Genomic DNA, 24,499 nt, shown 5'->3' on the forward strand with positions numbered 1-24,499 from the left:
GGGGAGATGTTAGAGATCAGACAGGAAATTGAGAGGGTGGTAGAGTCAAGGGAACTACATATTTTCCCGTAGGGATGACGTCAGCATGTTTGTAGACGAGAGGAGCCAGGGGAAAGGGAAAGAGGGAATATGATACACAGAGAAGTCCTGGAGGAAACTGGAAAGGAGAGGCAATCAGCTGCCAGAGGGTTGACCTTGTAAAGGAAGAGTGATACTTCTTCCTTTGAGTCCAAAAGGAAGGAGTAAAAGTGAGAGAAATTTTTGAGAGATGAATCCAGTGTGGTGACAGAGAGGAAAGATTAAGAGGTTCACATGCATGGCCTCAGTCTCATAAAAATAGAAGGGAAGGGCATTCTGCAGAGATGGAGGAGATGGGAACAGGTGGAATGGCATGACAAGTGTGGAAAAGTTTGAAGAGTTACCTTGAGGGATGTGACAGGGAGCCAATAAAAGACAAAGCGTCACTGGGCTGCACTGATTGCCCAGCAATGAGGTCAGTCAGGGAATCTGGGGTTCAGTCAGCAGGTTCCGGTGAATTTTTTTTTTTTTTTTTCTTTTTCAGTAATACTCCTGCGCCCAGGCGTGAAAAAAAGAAGATGGGGGTGGGGTGGGGAGGTGGGCAGGGATCAACGACTCTGGTTTGGAAACTGAGCAGCAGGTTGGCAGGCAAGGGGACGGAATTGAGTAGTCTAGGCTGGGGAAGGAGTCAGATAAGACCAAAAGGGGTCCAGGGACTTGAGGCTAGAAAGGTGAGGACGTGGGAGAGGTGAGAGAGAGGTGGCTGTGCTCAAATACGGCAGCTCTGAATAATGGAAGCAGAGCCATTTCAAGCGATAAAGCTACAAATGAGCTCCTGGGGAATGATGGAGTCGAAGGACACAGGAATTGAGGGCAGCTGCGAGGGACTGAAGTTAAATGACACAAATGTTGACATTAAAAGAAGCCTAGTATAGTGGAAACAAGTCTAGGCTGGGTTCTGGAGACCTGGGTTCTACTTGCAGTTCTACTAACTGTGCCCACTTTGGGGGAGTGACTGCCCTTCTCTGGGGTGGAATCAGAAGACTTCTCAGGGCCGTTTCTGCTCTAGACGGTAACGATCCCTCCCGTTGGGCAGCCCCTCTCCCCAGAGGAGCCCGGAACCTTTCTGCTGTGCTTTCTGCCCGGACGTGCCGGAGAGGAGACCGGAAGTCCTTTGCCGGCGGGTTCCGGGTTTCCTGGGCTACTACGATGGCGATGAGTTTCGAGTGGCCGTGGCAGTATCGCTTCCCGCCCTTCTTTACGTGAGGCTCAGACCCCGAGAAGCCCCGCTGGGCCTCCCTCCCCTCTCTAGGACCCCGGGCTCAGCACTGATGCTTCAAGTGGGGAGGGGGAGAACGGATCCGGTCGCCGCCACCCTCAGTCCCTCACTTTCTCCCCCGAATGCGCCCCTGGCAGGTGCTGCCGCTCGCTCTCTCACTTCCTCTAATTCTGCGCCCCACCCGCTTCACCCGGCAGGTTGCAGCCGAACGTGGATACTCGGCAGAAGCAGCTGGCCGCCTGGTGCTCGCTAGTCCTGTCCTTCTGTCGCCTGCACAAACAGTCCAGCATGACGGTGATGGAAGCTCAGGAGAGCCCGCTCTTCAACAACGTGAAGCTACAGCGTATCCTCCCTCAGGCTCTTCCACACCCCCCACACATGCACTTCCCCACGTGCCCAGACCTCACACTCCTCTTCACCCACAGAAGGCAGGTTCCCACCCCAACTGGCCTTGGGAAAGAGCCAGACTGTGTAGCTGACATCCATTCTACCTCCAGCTCCAACCCAAATATAGCACCAAGCCCTCTTGTCCGCGGCAGTGATGAGTACCCAGGTGTCATTCAGATCTTAGAATTTCTGCCCTGAAGCCAAGTACCAAGTTTTTCGACCTGAGCCTTTTTGACTCGTTGAAACTTTTGTCCTCTGTATGAGGCTCAAACTCTGGCATTACCTTTAGTAATTTTCTCTGCCTACTCTCCTTGTCCCAGGAAGTAAGGGTTGTTTTCTTTTGCTGCCTGATTCATCCCTAAAATATCTAGAGAATGGCTGGAGGAAGGAGAGATGACAGAGAGTGAGAAATGATAGTACCTTTCATTCTCTAAAGCTCTTCCTTTTTTTTTTTTGCGGTACGCAGGCCTCTCACTGTTGTGGCCTCTCCAGTTGCGGAGCACAGGCTCCGGACGCGCAGGCTCAGCGGCCATGGCTCACCAGCCCAGCCGCTCCGCGGCACGTGGGATCTTCCCAGACTGGGGCACAAACCCGCGTCCCCTGCATCGGCAGGTGGACTCTCAACCACTGCGCCACCAGGGAAGCCCCTAAAGCTCTTCCTTTTAATTACACTAGTTTCTCTTTACCTTCCTCCCCCCAATATGCAGAAAATGCCAGTTTATATCCTGTTGGGGCACTGCACATCTATGTGTGTAGGTGGGAGAAGAAGGGTAGTTTGTAGCATAAGCCTGGCTCTGAGAAATTTTATCCCACCCAGTTCATTCCATTAATACCATTCCCTTAACCTTAAACCAGGGAAGCTGCCCGTGGAATCAATCCAGGTTGTATTAGAAGAACTGAGGAAGAAAGGTGGGTTCAGTTCCCCAGATTCCTTATTTTTCATCCTAGTTGGGTTTTCCTGAGGGCAGATTAGCACAAGTCTTTTCATTTTTTTTTTTTAACCCTTCAGTGGCTTTTTTTTTTAATTAATTAATTTTTATTTTTGGCTGCGTTGAGTCTTTGTTGCTGCGCGCGGGCTTTGTCTAGTTGTGGCGAGCAGGGGCTACTCTTCATTGCGGTGTGCGGGCTTCTCATTGAGGTGGCTTCTCTTGTTGCAGAGCACGGGCTCTAGGTACGCGGGTTTCAGTGGTTGTGGCTCGCAGGCTTTGTTGCTCCACGGCATGTGGGATCTTCCCGGACCAGGTCTTGAACCCATGTCCCCTGCATTGGCAGGCGGATTCTCAACCACTGTACCACCAGGGAAGCCCCCACAAATCTTTTCTTTTAAGAACTTTTTTTTTTTTCTCTCCTGGCTTGGAGCCCAGAGTGTTCTGTACAGTAGCTCAGTTCCCTGGGTTCTTTTCCCCCACTGGTATACAAAATTGAAATCTCTCCATCTGTGCCCCAAGACCTGAAGAGGAGAATGGATGCCTTGCAGATAGTAATAGTAAAACAATCCTTGAATTTCTCTTTCTGAAAGCTGAGTCTCTTACACTCTCTTCCACCTTGGTTTTTGCCTCATTGTCTCTTCTTATAGCATGGTGCTTTCATAAGTATCTGTTTTGCAGGGAACCTCGAGTGGTTGGATAAGAACAAGTCTAGCTTCCTGATCATGTGGCGGAGGCCAGAAGAATGGGGGAAGCTCATCTATCAGTGGGTGAGACTATTCTGACGCAGTGACCCATGGCAAAGGAGAATGAATCTGTGCTCAGCAGATGCCTGGTGTTTTCAGATCCACACTGAGCAGAGTGGGAGGGGGCAGAAAGAGGAAGGTCTTCCAGGCAAGCCTCTTTCAATGACTCAATTTCCCTGGCTGGAAAGAACTTTCCTTTTTTTGCCTGTAGGAGGCCAGAGGCTATGTGAGGCCATGTTTGGAGAATGCAGTAGTGGAAACCACGAGTACTATTGTTGGCTGGAGCCTTTGGCCACAGGAGATAAATGGGGAAAGGAAGGGAAAAAAAACACAAAAACCTGGAGCCCCTCCCCCACTACATCCTTATGGGGCTGTCCACAATATAAATGAGACTTTCTGAACAGTGTGGGTGTGGGGACAGACTCTCTCCCCTGTCACCACTAGCCCTAAACATTCCCAAGGGAGAGAGGAGGGGAAGAAGCACCAACAACCCAAATATAACAAACACACACCACCCATTCTTGAACAGGAAAACAACCAGAATGAGAGGTCACTCCTCAGACACGTGAAGGCCTGTGGTTTAGTGGTTCCGAGCGTGTGTGTACATGTATAAATATAGCACCTGTAGGGTTTGTGGGTTTTAGGCCACTCCTCTGCTGAGGTGACAGCTCTGGTTTGGGAACAAGTATCATTCCTGGGTTAGAGAGGTGGAGCTGGTGAGTTTACCTTCTCCCAGGAAATTCCTGTTCAGTCCTGTTTTTTGTGTCCATAGGTTTCCAGGAGTGGCCAGAACAACTCCGTGTTCACCTTGTACGAACTGACCAATGGGGAAGACACAGAGGATGAGGGTAATGCTTTTTCCCTTTCTCCCCAGTTTTGTTATCTGAATCCTCCTCTGTCTAATTTTTGTTTACTTGACATTCAGATTTCCCATTTTTCTGCCTCTAAATTCCAAATACTAAATAATACAAAGGTTCTTAACCCATGTCCAAGATTTCCATAAACCATCTGAATTCACATGCAGAGAACCCACAGATTTTGTTTGTGGGGGTGTATGTGCATTTTTCTCAGCATAGAGTCCATATTATAAGATTTTGAAGGGCATCTGTGACCCATGAAAAGTTAAGAATTATTGGTAGAGATGCCGAATGAGGAACTAGGGCAGGAGATTAAGCCTGAAATTTCATTCCTTGCTGACCCAGGCTTTCTTTCACCCTTTATTCTTATAGAGGGCTCAAGATCTGTAGGTGTCAGCTGAAGGGATTGGGCCAACACTCCCATCCCCACCCCCTGCCCTTTAGAATACTATGGTTTCTGGCCAGACAAGGATTTGTATACTGTTTGATTTTTACATAGTGTAAATACTCTCTCAGCTCTTTTATCTCTGACTTCATATTCTGATCCCCAGGATCACCATAAGTACCAATCTGAGCTGGGGAAAAAGGGGCACCTCCCCTTTCTGCCAGGCCTGGCTGCCCCAGCAGAGTTTACAGCTCTTGGCTTTCCCCCCACTTTCCTGCAGGCCTCTGCTTGCTACTCCCACCATCATGCCATGACTTCAGTGCTGCAGCCTTGCCCAGCCCACCGCTCAGGCCAGGCAAAGCTGGAAGCTTCCTCAGAAAGCAAGCTCCCTGACTCAAGAGCTGGGCCCCTGCAGGGGGTGAGGTGTGCAAGCCTGTTAGGGCTTGCCTCCTGCCTCTCACATCTCCCTGCAGTATCTTGCCATATCTCCAGATACTCAGGGGGCCCTTGGCTCCCAGCCTTGTTCCTTTTCACTAGGAAAGAGCAGATATCTGTGCTGGACCTTAACAGTCTCCTGGCCAGAGGCATGGCTATACCTCTTTGTGTTAGAACAGGTCCTCCCAATGGGTACAGATGCAGTTAGGGTCAGCGTACAGTGACAAGGGACTTGACCTCCCTACACTTGATTGTCAGGGCCCCTTCTTTGTGGCCCACAAGGAAACGGTGTTACTCTTGTATATCAGACACTAGTGGGCGGGGGGGCGGTTAGTGCGAGGGTGTGTGGGGGTTGAGTCTGACAGAAGAAACAGGAAGGGGGAATAAGCATGAACTCCCATTTCATGTTGACTCAGGCTTTCTTCCACTCCTTACTCCTAAGGAATACCCAGGAAGGGTGGGTGGGGGCAGCTGTAGCAGTACAGCTGGCCTGGAAAGTTCTGTTTCCAGCTGGACTGCTCTTCTCAGAGGTCTTGAGCCCCAAGGAGCTGAGTGTCCCTGACTACCCATCTCTCCCTGTCCAGAGTTCCACGGGCTGGATGAGGCAACCCTACTGCGGGCTCTGCAGGCCCTACAGCAGGAGCACAAGGCCGAGATCATCACTGTCAGCGATGGCCGAGGTGTCAAGTTCTTCTAGCAGAAACCTGTCTCCCTTTACTTCTTACCTCCTACCCTTCCAGGGCTTTCAAAGGGAGACAGACCAAGTGTCCCCACAGATTGGATCCGTGACTCCACCAGACTCCAAAGGGCTGCAGTCCAGGGGTGGGTTTCCCACTTATCCCATGTGTCTGTCCCTGGGATAGGGTGAGGCTGAGGTGCCAGGGAGAAAAGATGTGCTGCTCCCTGCCTCACCTCCTCTCGTGAGCTGGGGTCTGTAAACCTAAACACAAACTTCATGTGTGTCACACACGTAAGTACATACACACATGCACCTGCACAAGCTTCTGTTTCTTCCCCCTCCCACCCCTTTAGCTGCTGCTGCCTCCTCTCTCATGCTGCTGGTGCTGGATCTTTCCTAGGGGATGGGCGAAGCCCTGGCTGCAGGCAGCCTTTCAGGCAATGTGAAGATAGGAGGCCCAGGAAGGGGCCTGGGAATGAGAGGTGGGGCCGGACACTGATTTATGATATTAAAAAGCTTAACCCTACTGCCTGCTGCTGAGGTTATTACTGGAGTGGGCAAAGGGAAGGCTGTGAAGTGTTAACCCCCTGAGTGAATCCCAGCCTAGGGGAGGGGAGAGAATGCCTATGGCCTTTGAAAAGGTCCTCTTGTGCTGGCGGGCTCCAGCGAGCCTGTGGTTTTACATCTGCCGGGTGGGCTGTGCGGGGGAGTGCCGATGGCACACAGCTTGCGGACAGACTGCTTTCTGTCTCTAAAATGGAGTAGCTTAACGACTTCCCCCTCCCTCACCATCTCCCCGTGGAAGTCCTGAACTACTCTGAAGCCCCTCCCTCCATCCATCTGCTCTGGGTGGGGTAGCTGAGGCCAAGGGGAGCTGAGGGGGAGTAAACCGGATATGGACTTCGGTTTAGTAGAAACTTCGGCAAACAGACGGGGAGGAAGGAGAGCCCACAGAGCAAAAACAGCCACTCCGGCCAGGATGCGGTCAAGGTGGGGAGGTGGAGAGGATGGGTGACCTGGTCCTTGGTTTGGGGGAGGGGCTGGCTTTGGGGTGCACACACCCATCCCTGTGCAGCCCGGAGGGACTGGGAACTGCGACGTCGGAGAAAACCAGATCTTTCCATTGACCTCTGTATTGTCGGCCTGGGGCCATTCCGGACGATTAGGAGGGGGTGGCGCTACCTTATCTGGGTCGTGCAGGCTGGTGGTAGCCTCCTCCTCACCACCCCCCTTTCTAGGGCCAGGGAGCCGCGGTCACTTTTCATCTTCCTGTCCCAGTACTGTGTTCCCCCAGACAGGTTTGCGCACTCGTAGTGCGGGAGGACACACCGCCGCCTCGCACCCGGCTCCGGCTTCGGAATGAGACTGAGGGCGGGTTCTCCGGGAGGCCAGGGGGAGGAGGGCCAGCGGCCGGGGGCGGGGCGGTGGCCGAGGTGAGGGGCTGCGCCACGGGCTCCACTGCGCTCGTGGTTCCGAGGGGGCGGCTCTGGGGGAGTAGGGCGTGTCGGGGGGCGTGTCGGGGCGTGGCTGCGGGGCAGGCGACCCTGGGCTGGGGCCCCAGTAGCTCAGGCGGAGCGCTGCGCACCCAGCCAGTACTTCTGTCAAGCCGCCGCCTCCGCAGCCGCCCGGCTTACCGACCTGCGGCGCCCGGCCCTTCCTCATGCTGGCACCGCCGGCCCCAGAGACCGAGGTCCCTATGTCCCAGGCGGAGGCCGACCTGGCCCTGCGGCCCCCGCCGCCTCTGGACGCGGCGGGGCCCCCCCGCCTCGGGCCCCCTCGCCGGGCGCGCCGCTTCTCCGGGAAGGCTGAGACCCGGCCGCGCTCCTCCCGTCTCAGCCGCCGCAGCTCAGTCGACTTGGGGCTGCTGAGCTCTTGGTCCCAGCCAGCCTCACCCGTTCCGGAGCCCCCTGCTCCTCCGGACTCCGCTGGTTCCGGCCCCGCAATGAGCCCACAGCCTAGCTCTGAAGAGCCCACTGAGGACACGTGGACCGCGGGCGCCCCGGTGAAGGCCGCAGACTCCGAGCGTCCGGAACTCGCGGGCTCCGCAGGAGGGTCGGGGCCCCGGGAACCGCCGAGGATCACCGAGGCGGCGGTCCGGGAGCGGCGGCGGGAGCAGGAGGAAAAGGAGGACACGGAGACTCAGGCTGTGGCAACGTCCCCGGACGGCCGATACCTCAAGTTTGACATCGAGATTGGACGTGGCTCGTTCAAGACGGTGTATCGAGGGCTGGACACCGACACCACGGTGGAGGTGGCCTGGTGTGAGCTGCAGGTGCGGCTGGGAGCCCCCTCGGTGACGCCACGGGATGGGAGGACCCTTTGGAGGTCTTGGGATGGGAGACCCAGGGGACAGCAGCAAGAGGGATGTATTTTTCCAGTCAAATATCCAGACACTCTTGTCCCCCTTGTTCTGATGATCCATGGACCTGGCTGATTCCGGGCTGCAGAAGGAGAAACTGAGGCAGGTGGTGTATGGTGGCTCCCCTATGGATTTAGACATTCTCACTTTACGGGCTCTGTACTCAACCCTGAGAGGTGGGAAATAGGATGGGAAATCGGGTAGGGAGCCAGTTCAGACCTGAGAGGTGGTTGGCCTCACCACTTTCCTGCAGTGGTTACCTACTATCTCTTCCCTTCCTCTCCCTTCCCCCTAAGTCCTGAGACCCTCAGTGTGACCCTGGTCCCCCTGCTCCCTCACCCTGGCTCTTTGCAGATTAGGAGGCTGGAATGATGGAGGCCAGCAGCTGAGGCAGGGTCCTCTCCACTTCCAGATGATTTAGGGCTATTGTGGCAGGATGGGGCCCTCCCACACCCCTTCTGAAGCAGTCAGACTTCTGGACTTCTCCACAGCTGGGGGAGGGGAGACAGGGAGCTCCAGCCCTGGCCTGAGTCCAGTCCTGCCCCTCATCCCGCTGCGTACCTGAGCTCTCCTTTCTCAGATCTAAAGGTGCTGAACCCCATAGACTTTAGGGGTATGCTGGTTTGAAGGACCTTCTTCCCATAGGGGAAGAACCCAGTTAAGTCTGAGCTAGCAGCTTTGGATTCAGACTGGGGGGACAGGGCCTGGGGGAAGGGTCCTCCCCTCCAGCCCTGGCACTGGGCTTGCCCCTTGCGCCTGCCAGTGCCGCGCCCCAGGCTCTAAGCCAGGCAAGGCAAGGCGGCCAAACGGGTGGGGGGGGGTGGTGGAGGAGGGAGATGGGGGAGGCGAGACAGCCATGGGGCAGGGGGCAGTCTCCTGGCACCTGGTCCTGGATCCTTTGTCTCTTACTCTGTACCTCCCTCTGCAGCCCTCCTGCCTCCTGCCTGGATCTAGCAGTTCCCAGTTTCTGAGGCCAATCCCCTTGCCGGCCCCAATTCTCTGCCTGTCGTCCGCCTGCTGCCCGCCTGCTGCCTGCCCGCTGCCAGCCCCTGGGCGTCCCCTCCCACCCTACGGCCGGCCTGGGCGGCTACAAAGGCGCTATTGACTTCAGGGCTCCTGGACAGGGCTGCATAAAAGCGCTTGTGTCCAGGCGGGGGTCCAAGGGGCGGCCCCAGGCCCATGGTGGGTGTGTCCTTGGAGCAGCCCAGGGGGGCACACTGGGAATTAGGGATCTACAGTCAGTGGACAAATGATCCCACCCACCCAGCCCCATCCGTTGGCTCCTACCCTCACTTCTCCCTCAGCCCTGCTCCATGTGCTCCCTTCCCTCCTCTCCGTGGGGGTCCTGGGCCTGATGTGACTGTGACCCCCACCCCCTACCCCACAGACTCGGAAACTGTCTCGAGTGGAGCGGCAGCGATTCTCGGAGGAGGTGGAGATGCTCAAGGGGCTGCAGCACCCCAACATCGTCCGCTTCTACGACTCGTGGAAGTCGGTGCTGAGGGGCCAGGTTTGCATCGTGCTGGTCACCGAACTCATGACCTCGGGCACGCTCAAGACGTGAGCTCTGCGCCTGGTGGCGGGAGTTGGTGGGAGGACTGGTGGTGGGAGGTCTCCACTGCTTCTGGAGGAGCCCAGCCTCCTCAAACGCTACACGCAGGTCCCAAACCAGGCTCACTATCTCTCATCCTCCTCTCTTGAGCGTCTGGAGGCCTCAGCTGCCCCCTAAGGAGTCTTCCCCCACGCTGCCTCTCTCCTCTGCAAGCTATCCTATCTTCCTGCAGCCTGCAGAGATCTGGCACTGTCACTTCTCTCCTTAAAACCCTTTCGAGTTTTCCCACTGCCCTCAGGATAAAGTCCACACTCTCTAAGGACTGCTCACAAAGTCCTTATAGGATCCAGCCTGCGTTCCAGAGAAACCAAATTCCCAGCAGCTCCTCGCACCCTGGCCCATCACTTGCTGTCTCCGTGCCTTTGAGCACGGGGTGTCTCTTCTACCTGGAAAGTCTTCATCCCTTCCCATTTTCACCCTTGAACGCCTATTTATCCTTCAAGACTCAACATAAAAGTTATTTCCTCTCTGGAGCCCTCCCCCACGCCCGGGGCAGTTAGTTATCCCTTCTGGCACTTCCACAGCACCTTGGGGTCGGCCCTGTCTGTGCATTTACCGCCTGACCCCCGTTTTGTAACCTCCTGTCTACCTACCACACTCCCGACTGCGTTTCTGCTTGAGGACTGGCGCGGATCTAGGCTAGGAGAGGCTGGCAAAAGATGCGAAGGCGGGGGAGTGGGTGGGGCTACGGGGAACTTCCCAGTGGTGGTCTCCCTCCCCAGCCTATACGTCCCTCACCAAGACCGTGGCTATGCGCCCTCCCCCAGATACCTGAGGCGGTTCCGCGAGATGAAGCCGCGAGTCCTTCAGCGCTGGAGCCGCCAAATCCTTCGGGGGCTCCATTTCCTACACTCCCGGGTACCCCCCATCCTGCACCGGGATCTCAAGTGTGACAACGTCTTTATCACGGGCCCTACAGGCTCCGTTAAGATTGGGGACCTGGGCCTGGCCACGCTCAAACGCGCCTCCTTCGCCAAGAGCGTCATCGGTGCGTCCCTCCCGGGGGTCCTTGCCATTCTTGCCCTCCCCCATGTCAGGAGAGAGCCTGGGGACCCCCTCCCCCTAGCAGTGTCTTTCGGGATCCACGGAGGTAGAAGACCACAGGGAAGATGGGGAGACCTATGGCATTCCCTCTTCCCCACACCCCTCCCCCAATCCCCCACCCTCACACACACAGGACGGGGAGGGTCGGTCACTTGCACTCCAGAGCTGCCTAGCCTCTTGTACGCTCGAGGGGAGGGACGAAGCCATAAAGGAGGCACTGCAGCCTGACACCTGCTGTGGATCCTACAGGGACCCCGGAGTTCATGGCCCCGGAGATGTACGAGGAAAAATACGATGAGGCCGTGGACGTGTACGCGTTTGGCATGTGCATGCTGGAGATGGCTACCTCGGAGTACCCTTACTCTGAGTGCCAGAATGCCGCGCAAATCTACCGCAAGGTCACTTCGGTGAGAGGGGGCAGGGAGGAGAGGGAATTACAGGTCCCCTTTACACTTTTCCTGCTCCAGCCACCCCGCGGTAAGTGCCCTTTCCCTTAATGAAAACAGGCTGGACATAAAGACGCCCTGGTGAACACTGAAGGATATTGGATGCACCCAAAGCCCCTCCAATACAAGCTATTTAGAATAATGTCGTGTGTAGCGCTCCCTAGAGCTTACAAACGATTTCACATCCAATCGATGTGAAATCCTTCCTGCTGCCCCGCGGGGTGAGCAGGGCAAATGTTCTGCCCTGCGTTTTACAAATGAGGACACTGGCTCAGCGAGAGACTTGTTCAAGGTCACACTGTCGATACGTGGGGGGACTGGGATTTGAAATCACATCTTCTAGTAGCAGTCGCGGTGCTTTTGCGTCTGCACGCCCTGCTGCCTCGGGCAGGGGCGGGTGTGTCAAGCAGAGAGCTGGGGCGCAGAGGGCGGAAGGCCTCATGCAACCCTATTCCTCAGGGCACAAAGCCGAACAGCTTCTACAAGGTGAAGATGCCCGAGGTGAAGGAGATTATTGAAGGCTGCATCCGCACGGATAAGAACGAGAGGTGGGTGGAAGGGGCAGGATGGGGGTGGGGGCGGGCGGCGGTGGGGCTCGGCTCACGGTGGCGCCGCCCTCAGGTTCACCATCCAGGACCTTCTGGCTCACGCCTTCTTCCGCGAGGAGCGCGGCGTCCACGTGGAGCTGGCGGAGGAGGACGACGGAGAGAAGCCAGACCTCAAGCTCTGGCTGCGCATGGAGGACGCGCGGAGAGGGGGGCGCCGCCGGGACAACCAGGCCATTGAGTTCTTGTTCCAGCTGGGTCGGGACGCAGCCGAGGAGGTGGCGCAGGAGATGGTGAGCGGAGGACAGACTGCCTGCCCTGCGGCTGGGCATGTGAGGGGCGTTTGGACGTCGACTGGAGGGGCCAGTGCCTCGCTGGAGGGGTGCCTGGGTGGTGGGAGGGGGGCTCAAGCCAGCCCTCTCGGCATCTCCCGCAAGGGTCACCCTGCAGCTCCGGCCTTAACGCACCCCACTCGCATGCACACCTAGTGTTCTCCACAAGTTGGAGATTTCCTTTTCCAGCCTTGGGTCCTTCCACCTCCCTGTTTTACTTCCTACTGATCCGGGTTTCCTGAAATGCCCTTCTCTCCAGCTTATCTTTTTTTCCCTTTTTCATCCCCCATCCCCCCCGTGTCTTTTTCTCGATCTTCCTTCATGCCCAGAACCATCCATTTCAGAAAGCCTGTCCTGTCTAGAGTCAAAATTAATGCTTTTTTCCCACTTCAGCAGGTCCTCCATTACTGGAGGGGCCCCCATTGGTCTTGTTTTATACCAGGATACATTCCTGTCTTTCTCTTACACTAGACTATAAAGTCTTGGGAGCAGGGACTGTGTGTATTGGTTTTTCTATCCCTGAGGGTGCTTAGCACGTGGTGGGAGCTTGCTAATCACCCACATCTGTACACAGCCTAGAGCCCTTTCCCATGCATTTGATGGTTGTTACCAACCCTGCATGGAGTGACATTATCCCGATTTATTGATGAAATAAAAGCTCAGAGAGGTTGAACATCTTGTACAAGGTCCCAAGCAAGTTAAGGGCAGAACTGGCCCAGGTTGTTCAGATTTTAGGTCAGATCACCCTGCCCCACCGCCTTTACATGCCCAGCAAAGCTTGTTATTGAAATGAATAAGGACATGATGAACAGAAGCTGGTGGACCAGGAGAGGCATATGTGGGAGACAGAGATGTGGGGCTGGTCTTGGAAGGCCTGAGGGGGGAAGGGAAAGAGTATGAAATTCTTGATAGAAAAATGCAGTTGAGGGCTTCCCTGGTGGCGCAGTGGTTGAGAGTCCGCCTGCCGATGCAGGGGACACGGGTTCGTGCCCCGGTCCGGGAAGATCCCACATGCTGCAGAGCGGCTGGGCCCGTGAGCCATGGCCGCTGAGCCTGCGCGTCCGGAGCCTGTGCGCCGCAGCGGGAGAGGCCACACCAGTGAGAGGCCCGCGTACCACAAAAAAAAAAAAAAATGCAGTTGAAAGGGTGGGAAGCATCTCTTGGTGGGTCTGGGTCAGAAACCTGAGAATGTGTTTGAAATATGGCATAGGAGCGGGTCTCCGAAGCATAGCTCAAAGCTGACCTGGGATCGGATCCTAATCCATTACATACAGAGGTTCTTGATCTTGACACTACTGACATCTTTGTTTGGGAGACTGTACTGTGTGCATTGTAGGATATTGAGAAGAATCCCTAACATCTACTCAGTAGATGCCAGTGGTACCTACCCCTAAGTGTGACAACTAACAATGTCTCCAGATATTGCCAAGTGTCTCCCAGCCCCCAAGAGCAATTGACTTACTATATAACCATGAACTGGTCCCTTAGTTTACTTATTTCTAAAATGGGGCTGATAAGACCTACCTCAGAAGGTTGCTGGAAGGATTTAATGTTGATAATGTGAAGAGCTGCCAGTTAATGGACACAGTGGATAATCAATAAATGTTGGTTCCCTTTCTCCCATGTCCTGGAGGCCTCAAGAAGGTGTCATGATGGGTCCTTGCTGGGGGAGGGGGAATCTCGTCTCAAACTGTGTTCCTCACCCTCCCAACTCCAGGTGGCCCTGGGTTTAGTGTGCGAAGCCGATTACCAGCCGGTGGCCCGTGCAGTGCGTGAACGGGTTGCTGCCATCCAGCGAAAGCGTGAGAAGCTGCGCAAAGCTAAGGAGTTGGCGGCCTTCCCCCCAGCGCCAGGGCCCCTACCAGCAGCTGTCCCCATGACTCCAGCCCCCTCCAGTGTCTTCCCCCCTGAACCCGAGGAGCCAGAGGCAGACCAGCACCAGCCCTTCCTCTTCCGCCATGCCAGCTACTCATCCACCACCTGTAAGTCACCTCTGACCTTGGGACCCAGGTCCCAGAACCCTCGGCCTCTGCCCCCTACCCAGAAGTTCAAGCCAACAGCATTGTCACTTACCCAGCCTTCCACATCTAGCCATAGCTCCTTCTGGGAAAGAACTGTGCCACAGCTCCAGGCCCCTCCTTGCTCAGGCAGCCTCCCTCCTTGGCCACCACTCCCCTTTATTTCCACTTTTTGATCCCCTCCCTCCCCACCAGCGGATTGCGAGACTGATGGCTACCTCAGCTCCTCCGGCTTCCTGGATGCCTCAGACCCTGCCCTTCAGCCCCCTAGGGGCGTGCCATCCTGCCCCGCTGAGTCCCATCTCTGCCTGCCCTCGGTGAGAGGGGGTCACATGGGGGGCTCCCAGCCATTCCAATCCTATGACCTATCTCCCATACTGTAAAACCCAAACCCCTGACATGGCCCCATGTCCTTGGAAATCCACCCCTCTTGTCCTCTTCCTAATTCCCTCTGCCAAGTACCCCAGCACCCTTGACACCATCTCCCTGGAGCCCAACAGTTATCCTCCCCCGACCTCATGAACCCATATCCTATTTCAGGCTTTTGCCCTATCCATTCCACGTTCTGGCCCTGGCAATGACTTTTCCCCTGGAGACAGGTAAGTTCTGGTCTGAGTTGGGGTGTTAGGGTGAAATATATGGAGCTCTGGGCTCCCAGTGTCCACTCTGACACTCCTGTCTTCTCTTCCTTTTTTTTCCAGCTATGCCTCAGATGCAGCATCAGGCCTTAGTGACATGGGAGAAGGGATGGAACAGATGAGGAGACCCCCAGGGAAAAACCTCCGGCGCAGACCCCGATCCCGGCTTCGGGTCACAAGTGTAAGGAAGGGGCACAGGTGTTGGGGAATAAGCTACAGGGCCTGGAGGGAACTGTCCGAGGGATGGGGGAGGTTAGCCAGGAAGGGGGAGAAGCCGTGTGCTACTGGTACCCAAGAGTCAGCCAGACATGTTTTTAATACAAGACTACGCTGGCAGAATCTGCCTCTCTCCAGTTCCAGTCTGGCCACCGTCATTTGGTTGGAGTGGGGCGGGCACACGTGATGAAGACAGAGAGCTTGACCTCCTCCCTCTGCTGACTTTTGACTCTGAAGGTCTCAGACCAGAATGACAGAGTGGTTGAGTGCCAGCTACAGACGCACAACAGCAAGATGGTGACCTTCCGATTTGATCTGGACGGGGACAGCCCGGAAGAGATTGCAGCTGCCATGGTGAGGGGGAGAGAGATGAAGACAGAGTCTTTGGATCTGGGACAAGAGTCTCCTTCCTGATGTCCCCTGTTGCTGAACTCCCCACCCCCACCCCATCCAACAGCAAAAGGGTTTTAAAGCTCGTTGGCCCTCAGCACAGTGACACTGAAGATATCTCTGCCCTTGTTTCGGGGGAGGTTTCTGTTTATCCAGTGAGGTTCGGATCCTCAGCTGGAGCAATTTGAGAGTAACATAGGGTATACATAAGTGCAGTGAAGTGCGTGCTAGACACGTGATACTGTGGCTGTAAGTAAAGGATGGGTTGGGGGCAGCAGGGGAAGAGGAAGGACTTATGTGAGGTCTTGACAGATGGGTCAGAATGGCAGTGAAGAGTGGAAAGGGCATGTCCAGTGGAGGTATGGCAAAGGAAAGGCATGGATATACGGAGTGCCTTGAAATATGGGGCTAGGAGGGCTTCATGAGGAGACTTTGTCATTGGAAGAGTTCCTGTAGGAAGCAACAAGGTCCTACTGTATAGCACAGAGAACTATATTCAATGTCCTGTAATAAACCATAATGGAAAAGAATATGAAAAAAAAAGAATGTGTATATATGTATAACTGAATCACTTTGCTGTACAGCAAAAATTAACACAACATTGTAAACCAACTATACTTCAATTTTTAAAAAATCCAAAAAGAAAAGGGTTCCTGTAGGAGAGTTGTGGAAGTGAGGTTGAGTCCAGATCACAGACAGTCTTAAGAGTTAGAGTGTAACATGGTGAGAGTAGGTTTTAAGAAGACTGTTCTGCTGTGGGATGTGGGAGAGGGTTGGGGGTAGGGAATCCAGTTGGCAGGTGGATACAAGAAGCCGGATGTGGTCCAAGGAGAGAATGGATTATGGGGGAGGAGGAAGAAAAGGGGTGAATCTGAGGGTATTTTGGGAAAATAAATTACTCTGTAATCCAGTAATCTATTGACATGGTACAGTGTACATAGTAGATGGTCAATAAATATTTGCTGAGTTGATATGAGAGGGAGTTAGGGAGAGGGGATATCAAGGGCGAGTTGTAGCTTAGAGGAACTAATGGCAATAGGCCATCAAAGGAGAGAGGAAGTTAGAAAATGAAAGTGGCTTGTTTTTTTTTTTAGGGATCATCATGAGCTTGAATGACAGAGACAGGCAAGATAAGATCCTCTATAGGAGAGAATACGGGGCTGGAGAGAGCGGTGGATCTGGGGGTCTCAGCAGAGTTGAGTGTGAGACAAGGAGGGCCTGCAAAGCCTGAGGCGTAGAGGTTTGTCTTAGTGGATACCCCCAGTTGTGGAATGGGGGGGTGGGGATAGGTCATCGAAGGACAGAGATGGAGCCTGAGAGGTAGGAGGAGCTCCAGAAGATGTTACTAAAAACTGAGTAAGGAGATTGTTTCAAGGAGGCATAGGGTGAAGCCTGAGGCAAGACCACACTGGCTTTTGTCAGGAGGAGGTCTTTGTGGGAGACCGGTTTCAGTGGAGTGGGGGCAGTGGATGCCAGCCTCTGGGATGAAAGAGGGAAGGGAATGGAAGAAACGTCAGACTTCAGGAACTCTCTCTAAAGCTTCTCCTCCATCATGTCATTCAGCTTGTGTCGGGGACAGAGACAAACTATCACCTGGCGTGCAGGCTTCTCAACTTCTGTCAAGCCACTCAACCCTTCAAGAATCTTTCCTCCAGCCACACTGGTTTCTGAATGGTCCTCTGAAGAGGCTTGGGTGCCTTTCAGCTTCTGGCTCCATCTCCTCGGGGGTCTCGCCCTGGGAGCTTTCTCTACCGGGCTTTCAAGCCCCACTCAGATCCCACACAGCCAAAGGGACCCTGTCCCTGAACCCAGGGTCCATTGCCCTCTTTTCTCTCCTTCCCAGCCCACCCTCCACTCCTCTGCTGCAGAATTCTCCTGAGACTTAGATCTCCTCTTGTTGCTTTTTTGCCCCCGAATCTGTAGAGGCTACCTGTGGTTACAGAGTAACGTCCAAGCTCTGGAGCACAGCCTTTAAAATTCACAGCGCTCTCAGCTATACTCCAGTCTTCGCTATTTTGTGAATGTGCTGGGCCCTTTTTGAATGTGCTGTGAAGGTGCTGTGCCCTCTCCTGCCTCAGAACAGCATGGAACAGAGGAAAGGGTGGACTTTCACATAAGACCTGAGTTCAGACTTCAGCTCTGTTATCTACTAATTTGGCAAACTTGGGCAAGTTTCTTAACCTCTCTGAACTTCATCAGTAAAACGCAGGGGATAATACTTATTTTGCAAAGATGTTCTGATGTAATATATAATCTATGAGAAGTGATACAGCATGTACAAGAGGTGAAATGATGATAAAAGTATGGGAAGTGTCCACACATGGTAGGTCCTCAATAAAGGGTTGCTTTTCTTACTCATCCTTCAAGCCTCAGCTGTGGAGCCATCCCAGCTTCCCCCTATCCCCTGAGGTGGTATGAACTGCTTTCTTCTTAGAATGGATTTTTAAAAATTGTGTTAAAAAACACATAACATAAAATGTACCATCTTAACCGTTTTCAAGTATACAGTTCAGTAGTGTTAAGTATATTCACACTGTTGGGCAACAGATCTCTGGAACCTTTTTATCTTGCAAATCTGAATCTCTGCCCATGAAACAGCAGCTTTCCCTTTCCCCTTCCAGGAATAGCATTTTTATCTCTATGCCAATCAAAAACGCCTTACCTGCCATGGGCTGACTTGCAGTCTATTGAGTTACGTATGTGTGTGTGTCTTCCTCTAGATTTGGGGCTTCTTCAGGACCAGGACCTTGTTTCATACTTCCCTGTTCCCTCAAAGAACCTAGCAAATGCTTGGCACATAGTATATGCTCAGTAAGCATTTGCGGACTTGAATGTTACATTTACCATTTATTGCCTTATTTTTACTTAACTTTGTGGGGCTGTGTGTGTATGTGGATCTGTGGGGCATACTTTATAAGCCCTATGAGAGGAGGAATTGTGTCCAAAAGCCTGTGAGGCAACAGTGTAAAGAACTCAGACTTTGGCTTTAGACAGGTCTGGGTGCAAATCCCCTGATCTTGGGCAGACTGAACTTCACCTCGTTGAGCATTGGTTAGCATAGCTCTAAAGTGGCGGTGTTAATGTAGACCCCAGAAAGCTGTCGTTGGTGTTAAATGTGATAAGATATGTAAAGATCTGGTATATACATGCATGCTGTGAATGTTACCTCCTTTTCTCTAAGCTGTATTTCTCCTTATGCCACACAGTGCCTGGCACACAATGGATGCTTACTAAATACTTGTTTTAGGTTGGTGGTGAGCACAAGCGTGGGGTGAAGGGTTGGTTTTTAAAGACTGGGGCCGGGAGAGAGGGATGAGTGGGATAACCGAGCCCTCCTTCCCCTTCCTACTGACTCTCGCCAGGTGTATAACGAGTTCATTCTGCCCTCGGAGCGAGCTGGATTCCTGAACCGGATTCGGGAGATTATCCAGCGAGTGGAGACCCTGTTGAAGAGAGATACTGGCCCTGTGGAGGCTGCTGAAGACCCCCTGGGCCCCCAGGTCAGACCCCTCTGGGTACCTCCAGGGGGAAGGGACTCTGCTCCAGGTTTCATTACTCTCTGCCCTTACCAGTCCCCTTGGATCTAACTTGTCTTCATCTCTGGGACCCCAAAACAATAGCTCTTCCCCCATTTGAAATCTGATGAAAGCCACAGACTCTTGTTCTAGAAAAATGTGTTCAATGCATACTTTTTTTTTTTTTTTTTTGGCGGTACACAGGCCTCTCACTGTTGTGGCCTCTTCCGCTGCGGAGCACAGGCTCCGGACGCGCAGGCTCAGCGGCCATGGCTCACGGGCCCAGCCACTCCACGGCATGTGGGATCTTCCCGGACCAGGGCACGAACCCGTGTCCCCTGCATCGGCAGGCAGACTCTCAACCACTGCGCCACCAGGGAAGCCCCAATGCGTACTTTTAACTCATTATTTTGAAACAATTTCAGACTTACAGAGGGGACTTCCCTGGTGGTCCAGTGGTTAAGACTCCACACCTCCAATGCAGGGGGCGCGGGTTTGATCCCTGGTTGGGGAACTAAGATTCCCACATGCCTTGCGGTGCGGCCAAAAATAAATAAAATTTCAGACTTACAGAGAAGTTGCAAAAATTGAACAAAGAATTCTTAGATACTCTGCCTAGATTTGCCAGTTGTGTTTTGCCACATGAGCTTTACCATTCTCTCTTCCTCTCTCCCCTATCTGTGTGTGTGCATGCATTTTGGGGGGGAACCATTTAAGTAAGTTGCAGACAACATGCCCCTTCACCACTACATATTTCTCAAATACAGTTTTTTAAAAATATTTATTTATTTGGCTGCACCAGTCTTAGTTGTGGCATACGGGATCTTCGTTGTAGCATGCAGGATCTTTAGTTGCGGCATGCGGGATCCTAGTTGCGGCATGCGGGATCTAGTTCCCTGACCAGGGATCAAACCCGGGCCCCCTTCATTGGGAGCGTGGAATCTTAACCACTGGACCACCAGGGAAGTCCCTCAAATACACTTTTGAACCCCTTGAAGCTCATCTGTGGACTCCTAGAGGTTCATGAGTCCTAAGACTCAGCTCTTCCCACTGTGACATTTCTCTCTCTCAGGAGGAGCCAGCACCATTGCCTGCCCTCCCAGGGTACCCCCCAGACCCATCCAGTGGTATGTACTACATTCTGTCCCTACTCATCCCAGCCCCTGGGGTTGCTCCTGGGAAGGGCATAGGGAATGGAGGATGGGAATCTCAACATCCGCTCCCTGCCCAGCAGAGTTCCAGAGCAGCACCCTAGAGCAGAGGAGCTGGGCAGCCTTCTCCACCTCCCCATCCTCTCCTGGAACCCCCTCGTCTCCTGGAAACCCCTTTTCTCCTGGATCCCCTGCTTTCCCAAGTCCCATCTTCCCCATCACTTCTCCCCCATGTCACCCCAGCTCCTCCTCATTCTCTCCAGTTTCTCCCCAGGTCTCCTCAAATCTCTCTCCACACCCCCCCAGCTCCCCACTTCCATTCTCCCCCAGTGCATCCCAGTTTCCAGTCCCATCTGCTCAGTTTCCACTGAATTCTCTCCTCCCCAGCTGTTCCCAGGTTACTCTTGCTCCTCCCTCCTTTCCGCCCTGTCCCTCTGCTTCTCCCGTCCCCTCCACCACAGCAGCCCCTCTGCTGTCTCTGGCTAGTGCGTTCTCACTGGCTGTGATGACTGTGGCTCAGTCCCTGCTGTCCCCCTGCCCTGGGCTCCTTTCCCAGCCCCCGCCAGCTCCTCCTGGTCCCCTGCCCAGCCTGCCCCCTCCAGCTCCCCTTGCTCCCTGTGGCCAGGAGAGGCCTTCACCTCTGACATCTGAGATGGAGAGTGAGGTGAGTAGGAACCAAGAGGGATGATTGCGGGGTGTGTGTGGGGTCCATTCTGGATCATTTCTCTACTCATGGATCCACACTTTTTAGGCCTCTCCAAATCTTGGTTGGCCACTCCTGGGTGAAGCCAGACTGGCTCCCATCTCTGAAGGTGAGGCCTCTGACCACTGACCTTCCCCTGCCCGTTATCCTCACTTTTTTTTTTTTAATAAATAAATTTATTTATTTATTTATTTATGGCTGCGTTGGGTCTTCGTTGCTGCGCACAGGCTTTTCTCTAGCTGCGTCGAGCGGGGTCTACTCTTCGTTATGGCGCACGGGCTTATTGCGGTGGCTTCCCTTGTTGCGGAGCACGGGCTCTAGGCGCGCGGGCTTCAGTAGTTGTGGCGCGCAGGCTCGGCAGTTGTGGCTCGTGGGCTCCAGAACGTAGGCTCAGTAGTTGTGGTGCACGGGCTCAGTTGCTCCGTGGCACGTGGGATCTTCCCGGACCAGGACTTGAACCCGTGTCCCCTGCATTGGCAGGCGGCGGATTCTTAACCACTGCGCCACCAGGGAAGTCCCTCAGTCACTTTATATCCTGCCACTGATGTCTCTTCCTTCTTCCATGACTCCTTCCTTGTCTCACTACAGAGGGAAAGCCTCAGCTTGTTGGGCGCTTCCAAGTGACTTCATCCAAGGAACCAGCTGAGCCTCTTCCCCTGCAACCGACATCCCCTACTCTCTCTGGCTCCCTGAAGCCTCCAACCCCTCATCTGTCCTCGGAGAGCTCAGACACGGAGGATAGTGCTGGAGGCGGGCCAGAGGCCAGGGAGGCTCTGGCTGAAAGTGACCGTGCAGCCGAGGGCCTGGGGGCTGGAGCCGAAGAGGAAGGGGACGATGGGAAGGAACCCCGAGTGGGGGGCAGCCCTCCACCCCTGAGCCATCCCAGCCCAGTGTGGATGAACTACTCCTACAGCAGCCTGTGTCTGAGCAGTGAGGAGTCAGAGAGCAGTGGGGAGGATGAGGAATTCTGGGCTGAGCTGCGGAGTCTTCGGCAGAAGTGAGTCTGGGGAGGATGGAGGCCAAGAGGTGGACTTAGGAGAGCAAAGTGTTCGGCTGGCCCTCTCACGCTCCTGATGTGTCTTCAGGCACCTGTCAGAGGTGGAGGCACTACAGACACTACAGAAGCAGGAAATTGAGGACTTGTACAGCAGGCTCGGGAAGCAGCCCCCGCCGGGGATTGTGGCCCCTGCCGCTATGCTGTCTAGCCGCCAGCGCCGCCTCTCCAAGGGCAGCTTCCCCACCTCCCGGCGCAATAGCCTGCAGCGCTCTGAGCCCCTGGGCCCTGGTGAGACAGCAGTTGCCCCACTCCCATCTTTCTGAAGACCTGTCCCTAGTGATCTTTCTTTCAGGCCCTGGGGGTCTGCCCCTTAGTCTGGGGGGGACTAGCCCCCTCTCCCCATGGCCCCTTCCCTCACTCAGTGCTCTCCCTCCCCATCCTGCACCCAGGCATCATGCGAAGGAACTCCCTGAGTGGCAGCAGCACCGGCTCCCAGGAGCAGCGGGCGAGCAAGGGGGTGACATTCGCCAGGGATGTTGGCAGGATGGTGAGGGCGGGCCCAAGGGAGGGAGAGCCCAGGGAACGATAACTGGCTGCAGCTTCACCCTCCTCCCACCCTGGAGGTTTCTTCAGTTCTTTTTCTTTTCCCTCCAGTGAATTCCGAACAGAAGCCATGTGTCTCATCCACACCAGGGCCCACCGTGGAGCTTGTGCTCTCAGAATCTGCTGACCAGCACTACTCTGCAAGGAAGACCTCAACCCTGAGGGAGTAGGAGGCCCCAGGGGCCTGGAGAGTGCCGTTCCATTATAGGGAAGAGCCAAACACGTGGGAACTGTTTGCTGTGTGTAGAAGGCATAAATTCTGCAGCCTACCATCCTCATCCCTGCCACCTCTCCAGCCAAGAGTGAACCACTAAGCAGTCCCACCCGAGCCCGGATGCTTCTACAAGGCACACTCCCAGCTGGGCAGGAGGAGGGGGTGTTCTCACACCAGAATTAGTAGCAGCCAATAAAAATGCTGGAACCTAGAACCTGGTGAATTTGTATGTCGGGCCTTAGGAACTGGGGACAAAGCTTTACAGGGTAAGGCAGGGGAGGATTTACAAGGAATTCCCGTTTCACAACGGGAGGCAGGGGTGGAGCCCAGCCTTATGGCTTCCTGCCAGCAGTTCATGAGGAAACTGCAAGGTCAGTAATCCACCTGACCAAGCTAAGAGTCCACCCAGACCCCACCTTAGGCCTACACAAGCAGACCCCAGTGGAAGTTAAAAGAATGAAAGCTGCTTGTCCCTCATCCTTCATCTCTCTCTCTCTCTCTCTATGGGAAAAGGCAGTAAAGTTGGAGTAGTGTGTTCCTCAGGGTAGAGGACAGAAGAGTGAGTGACCTTCCTTCCCCCCAAGACCTGGTTCAGTCTCAAACAGCCCAGTGACCCACCACGATCTCTCCCTTAAATCAGGTGGAAAGATCTCATGGAAAAAGCAATTCTAGTTAAACATTTACGGCTCCCTGGGGCCATGCCACAGCTGCAGCTACTGCCTGTGGAGCGTTCCAGCATGAAGTGTCAGCCCCAACACACTCATTGGACTCCGAGAGAGATGACTCAGTTTATTGTTCTCAACCTGACCCCATTTTTCCCACTTTAGGCTCCAACACTGCACAGAGCTGCCACCCTCACCCCCATTAAGAGCCCAACTCTCGTCCTCCACCCTCCCAGCCAGACCCTGAAGGGGATAAACCACAAAGTCAGAAAGCTTGGGAAAAGCCAAGGTCAGACACCTCAAACAAGGAAACAAACTAGGAAAAGGAGTCAGTGGCCACACACAGTGAGTGCAAGGTGGGCATGTTCCCTTGACAATGGCCAAATGCACAAACCCGTGGTTACTTGGGCTCTATCATCGTCCAAAGTTAGTAAGAAGGAAAGCAATGCTGTGAGCAGGCTTCCATTTCTACAGGGTCGTGGGGCATCAGCCATCATGTGAAGGGACTCCAGCAGGTTGGAGATGCAGGATGCCCGTCTGGATCAGTGTCCTGATGCCCTTTCCTGAGCTCGGGCTCGAGCAGCTTTGGCCTCATCTTCTAGCTCATCCAGGAAACGCTCCTGGGACACCGAGTATAAGGTGTAACCATCTGGGGAGGTGGGTTCAGGAAACCACGTGGAAAATGCACATTCCCTTTTCCCAGACTTGCTCAACCACCCTTGTTGATCTCTCATCCTCCCAAATCAGTGATTCGATCTTCTGCCCTCTGCTCTTCTGAGCCCTGACCCTGATTCCGTTATCATTAATAAATTATATTAAAAGAGCACCTTTAAAATGACAAAGTAAGGTACACTTAAACAGCTTGGCTCAGCGTTATAAGTAGCCAAGACTTTCACAGCTCGGGCTCTTTCTGCCACCCCCACATTGCCCTCCTACACGCCTCTGCTGCCTTTCTCCTGCCCCCAAATGCGGTCTTCCTGAGTCTACAGTCCAGACGGATACAAATTGCTAACACCAGGGCCCCAATGCTCAGGCCGGTCACAATGTTCCGGGTCCGCCGCTGTGGCAGCATCTTCTGCCACTGGGCGAGCTGCACCTGCCGCATGAAATGTAGTTGCGCAGGAGTCAGTTTGTCCCGCGCCGGGTCGATGCGCTGAGCCAGGGGGCCCTTTCCGCTCTTAGCATCCAGAGGGTCTCCAGCTCCCGGCGCCGCCATGTTGCCGCTCCGCCCTCCGCAGTTCCCGGGGCGCGGGACTTGCTGGGAATAGCAGTCCATGGCCGCCGCAGGGAACTCTGGGAGATGTAGTCCGCATTTCCTTTCACAAAGAGTGCGGCTCCCGGC

At 54.4% G+C, this 24,499-nt stretch overlaps 3 protein-coding genes across 5 annotated transcripts; 2 read left to right on the plus strand and 1 right to left on the minus strand.

The window, feature by feature from the left end:
* The first annotated feature begins 1,124 nt into the window (after positions 1-1,124).
* Positions 1,125-6,238, plus strand: VPS25 (vacuolar protein sorting 25 homolog). Its single transcript, XM_067717655.1, has 6 exons — positions 1,125-1,280; positions 1,495-1,640; positions 2,540-2,593; positions 3,292-3,380; positions 4,129-4,204; positions 5,618-6,238. The coding sequence occupies exons 1-6, from the start codon at positions 1,228-1,230 to the stop codon at positions 5,728-5,730; spliced, it is 531 nt and encodes a 176-aa protein (XP_067573756.1). The 5' UTR covers positions 1,125-1,227; the 3' UTR covers positions 5,731-6,238.
* A 1,134-nt stretch (positions 6,239-7,372) lies between these two features.
* WNK4 (WNK lysine deficient protein kinase 4) lies at positions 7,373-22,700 on the plus strand. 3 transcript variants are annotated; one of them, XM_067716122.1, is made up of 19 exons: positions 7,373-7,984; positions 9,459-9,631; positions 10,451-10,671; positions 10,977-11,134; positions 11,633-11,721; positions 11,795-12,011; positions 13,768-14,032; positions 14,264-14,385; positions 14,609-14,667; positions 14,770-14,887; positions 15,160-15,276; positions 18,675-18,812; positions 19,900-19,954; positions 20,062-20,642; positions 20,730-20,790; positions 21,270-21,678; positions 21,767-21,966; positions 22,128-22,225; positions 22,333-22,436. In XM_067716122.1, the coding sequence occupies exons 1-19, from the start codon at positions 7,373-7,375 to the stop codon at positions 22,333-22,335; spliced, it is 3,696 nt and encodes a 1,231-aa protein (XP_067572223.1). In that variant the 3' UTR covers positions 22,336-22,436. The 3 variants fall into 3 exon arrangements, with proteins under 3 accessions (XP_067572223.1, XP_067572222.1, XP_067572221.1); XM_067716121.1 differs by lacking the exon at positions 22,128-22,225 and having other exon boundaries at positions 22,333-22,700; XM_067716120.1 differs by having other exon boundaries at positions 22,128-22,448.
* Positions 22,701-23,269: 569 nt separating this feature from the next.
* COA3 (cytochrome c oxidase assembly factor 3) lies at positions 23,270-24,417 on the minus strand. Its single transcript, XM_067716242.1, has 2 exons — positions 24,160-24,417; positions 23,270-23,806 (listed from the first exon to the last, which is right to left on the minus strand). Exons 1-2 carry the CDS (start codon positions 24,371-24,373, stop codon positions 23,700-23,702), a joined length of 321 nt encoding a protein of 106 aa, XP_067572343.1. The 5' UTR covers positions 24,374-24,417; the 3' UTR covers positions 23,270-23,699.
* Positions 24,418-24,499: the final 82 nt, after the last annotated feature.

This window comes from Pseudorca crassidens, chromosome 19 (assembly GCF_039906515.1).
Source record: "Pseudorca crassidens isolate mPseCra1 chromosome 19, mPseCra1.hap1, whole genome shotgun sequence".
Classification (NCBI taxonomy): Eukaryota; Metazoa; Chordata; class Mammalia; order Artiodactyla; family Delphinidae; genus Pseudorca; species Pseudorca crassidens.

What these genes read in the sequence shown, in the direction of transcription:
- VPS25 (XM_067717655.1), top strand. Translation starts at nt 1,228, where the DNA reads ATGGCGATGAGTTTCGAGTGGCCGTGGCAGTATCGCTTCCCGCCCTTC. An exon ending in CGCTTCCCGCCCTTCTTTAC is followed by an intron (nt 1,281 to 1,494) that starts GTGAGGCTCAGA and finishes TTCACCCGGCAG; the next exon opens with GTTGCAGCCGAACGTGGATA. An exon ending in CAACAACGTGAAGCTACAGC is followed by an intron (nt 1,641 to 2,539) that starts GTATCCTCCCTC and finishes ACCTTAAACCAG; the next exon opens with GGAAGCTGCCCGTGGAATCA.
- WNK4 (XM_067716120.1), top strand. Translation starts at nt 7,373, where the DNA reads ATGCTGGCACCGCCGGCCCCAGAGACCGAGGTCCCTATGTCCCAGGCG. An exon ending in AGGAGGTGGCGCAGGAGATG is followed by an intron (nt 12,012 to 13,767) that starts GTGAGCGGAGGA and finishes TCCCAACTCCAG; the next exon opens with GTGGCCCTGGGTTTAGTGTG. An exon ending in CCCGGCTTCGGGTCACAAGT is followed by an intron (nt 14,888 to 15,159) that starts GTAAGGAAGGGG and finishes TTGACTCTGAAG; the next exon opens with GTCTCAGACCAGAATGACAG.
- COA3 (XM_067716242.1), bottom strand. Translation starts at nt 24,373, where the DNA reads ATGGCGGCGCCGGGAGCTGGAGACCCTCTGGATGCTAAGAGCGGAAAG. An exon ending in GGCCCTGGTGTTAGCAATTT is followed by an intron (nt 23,807 to 24,159) that starts GTATCCGTCTGG and finishes CCACCTCCCCAG; the next exon opens with ATGGTTACACCTTATACTCG.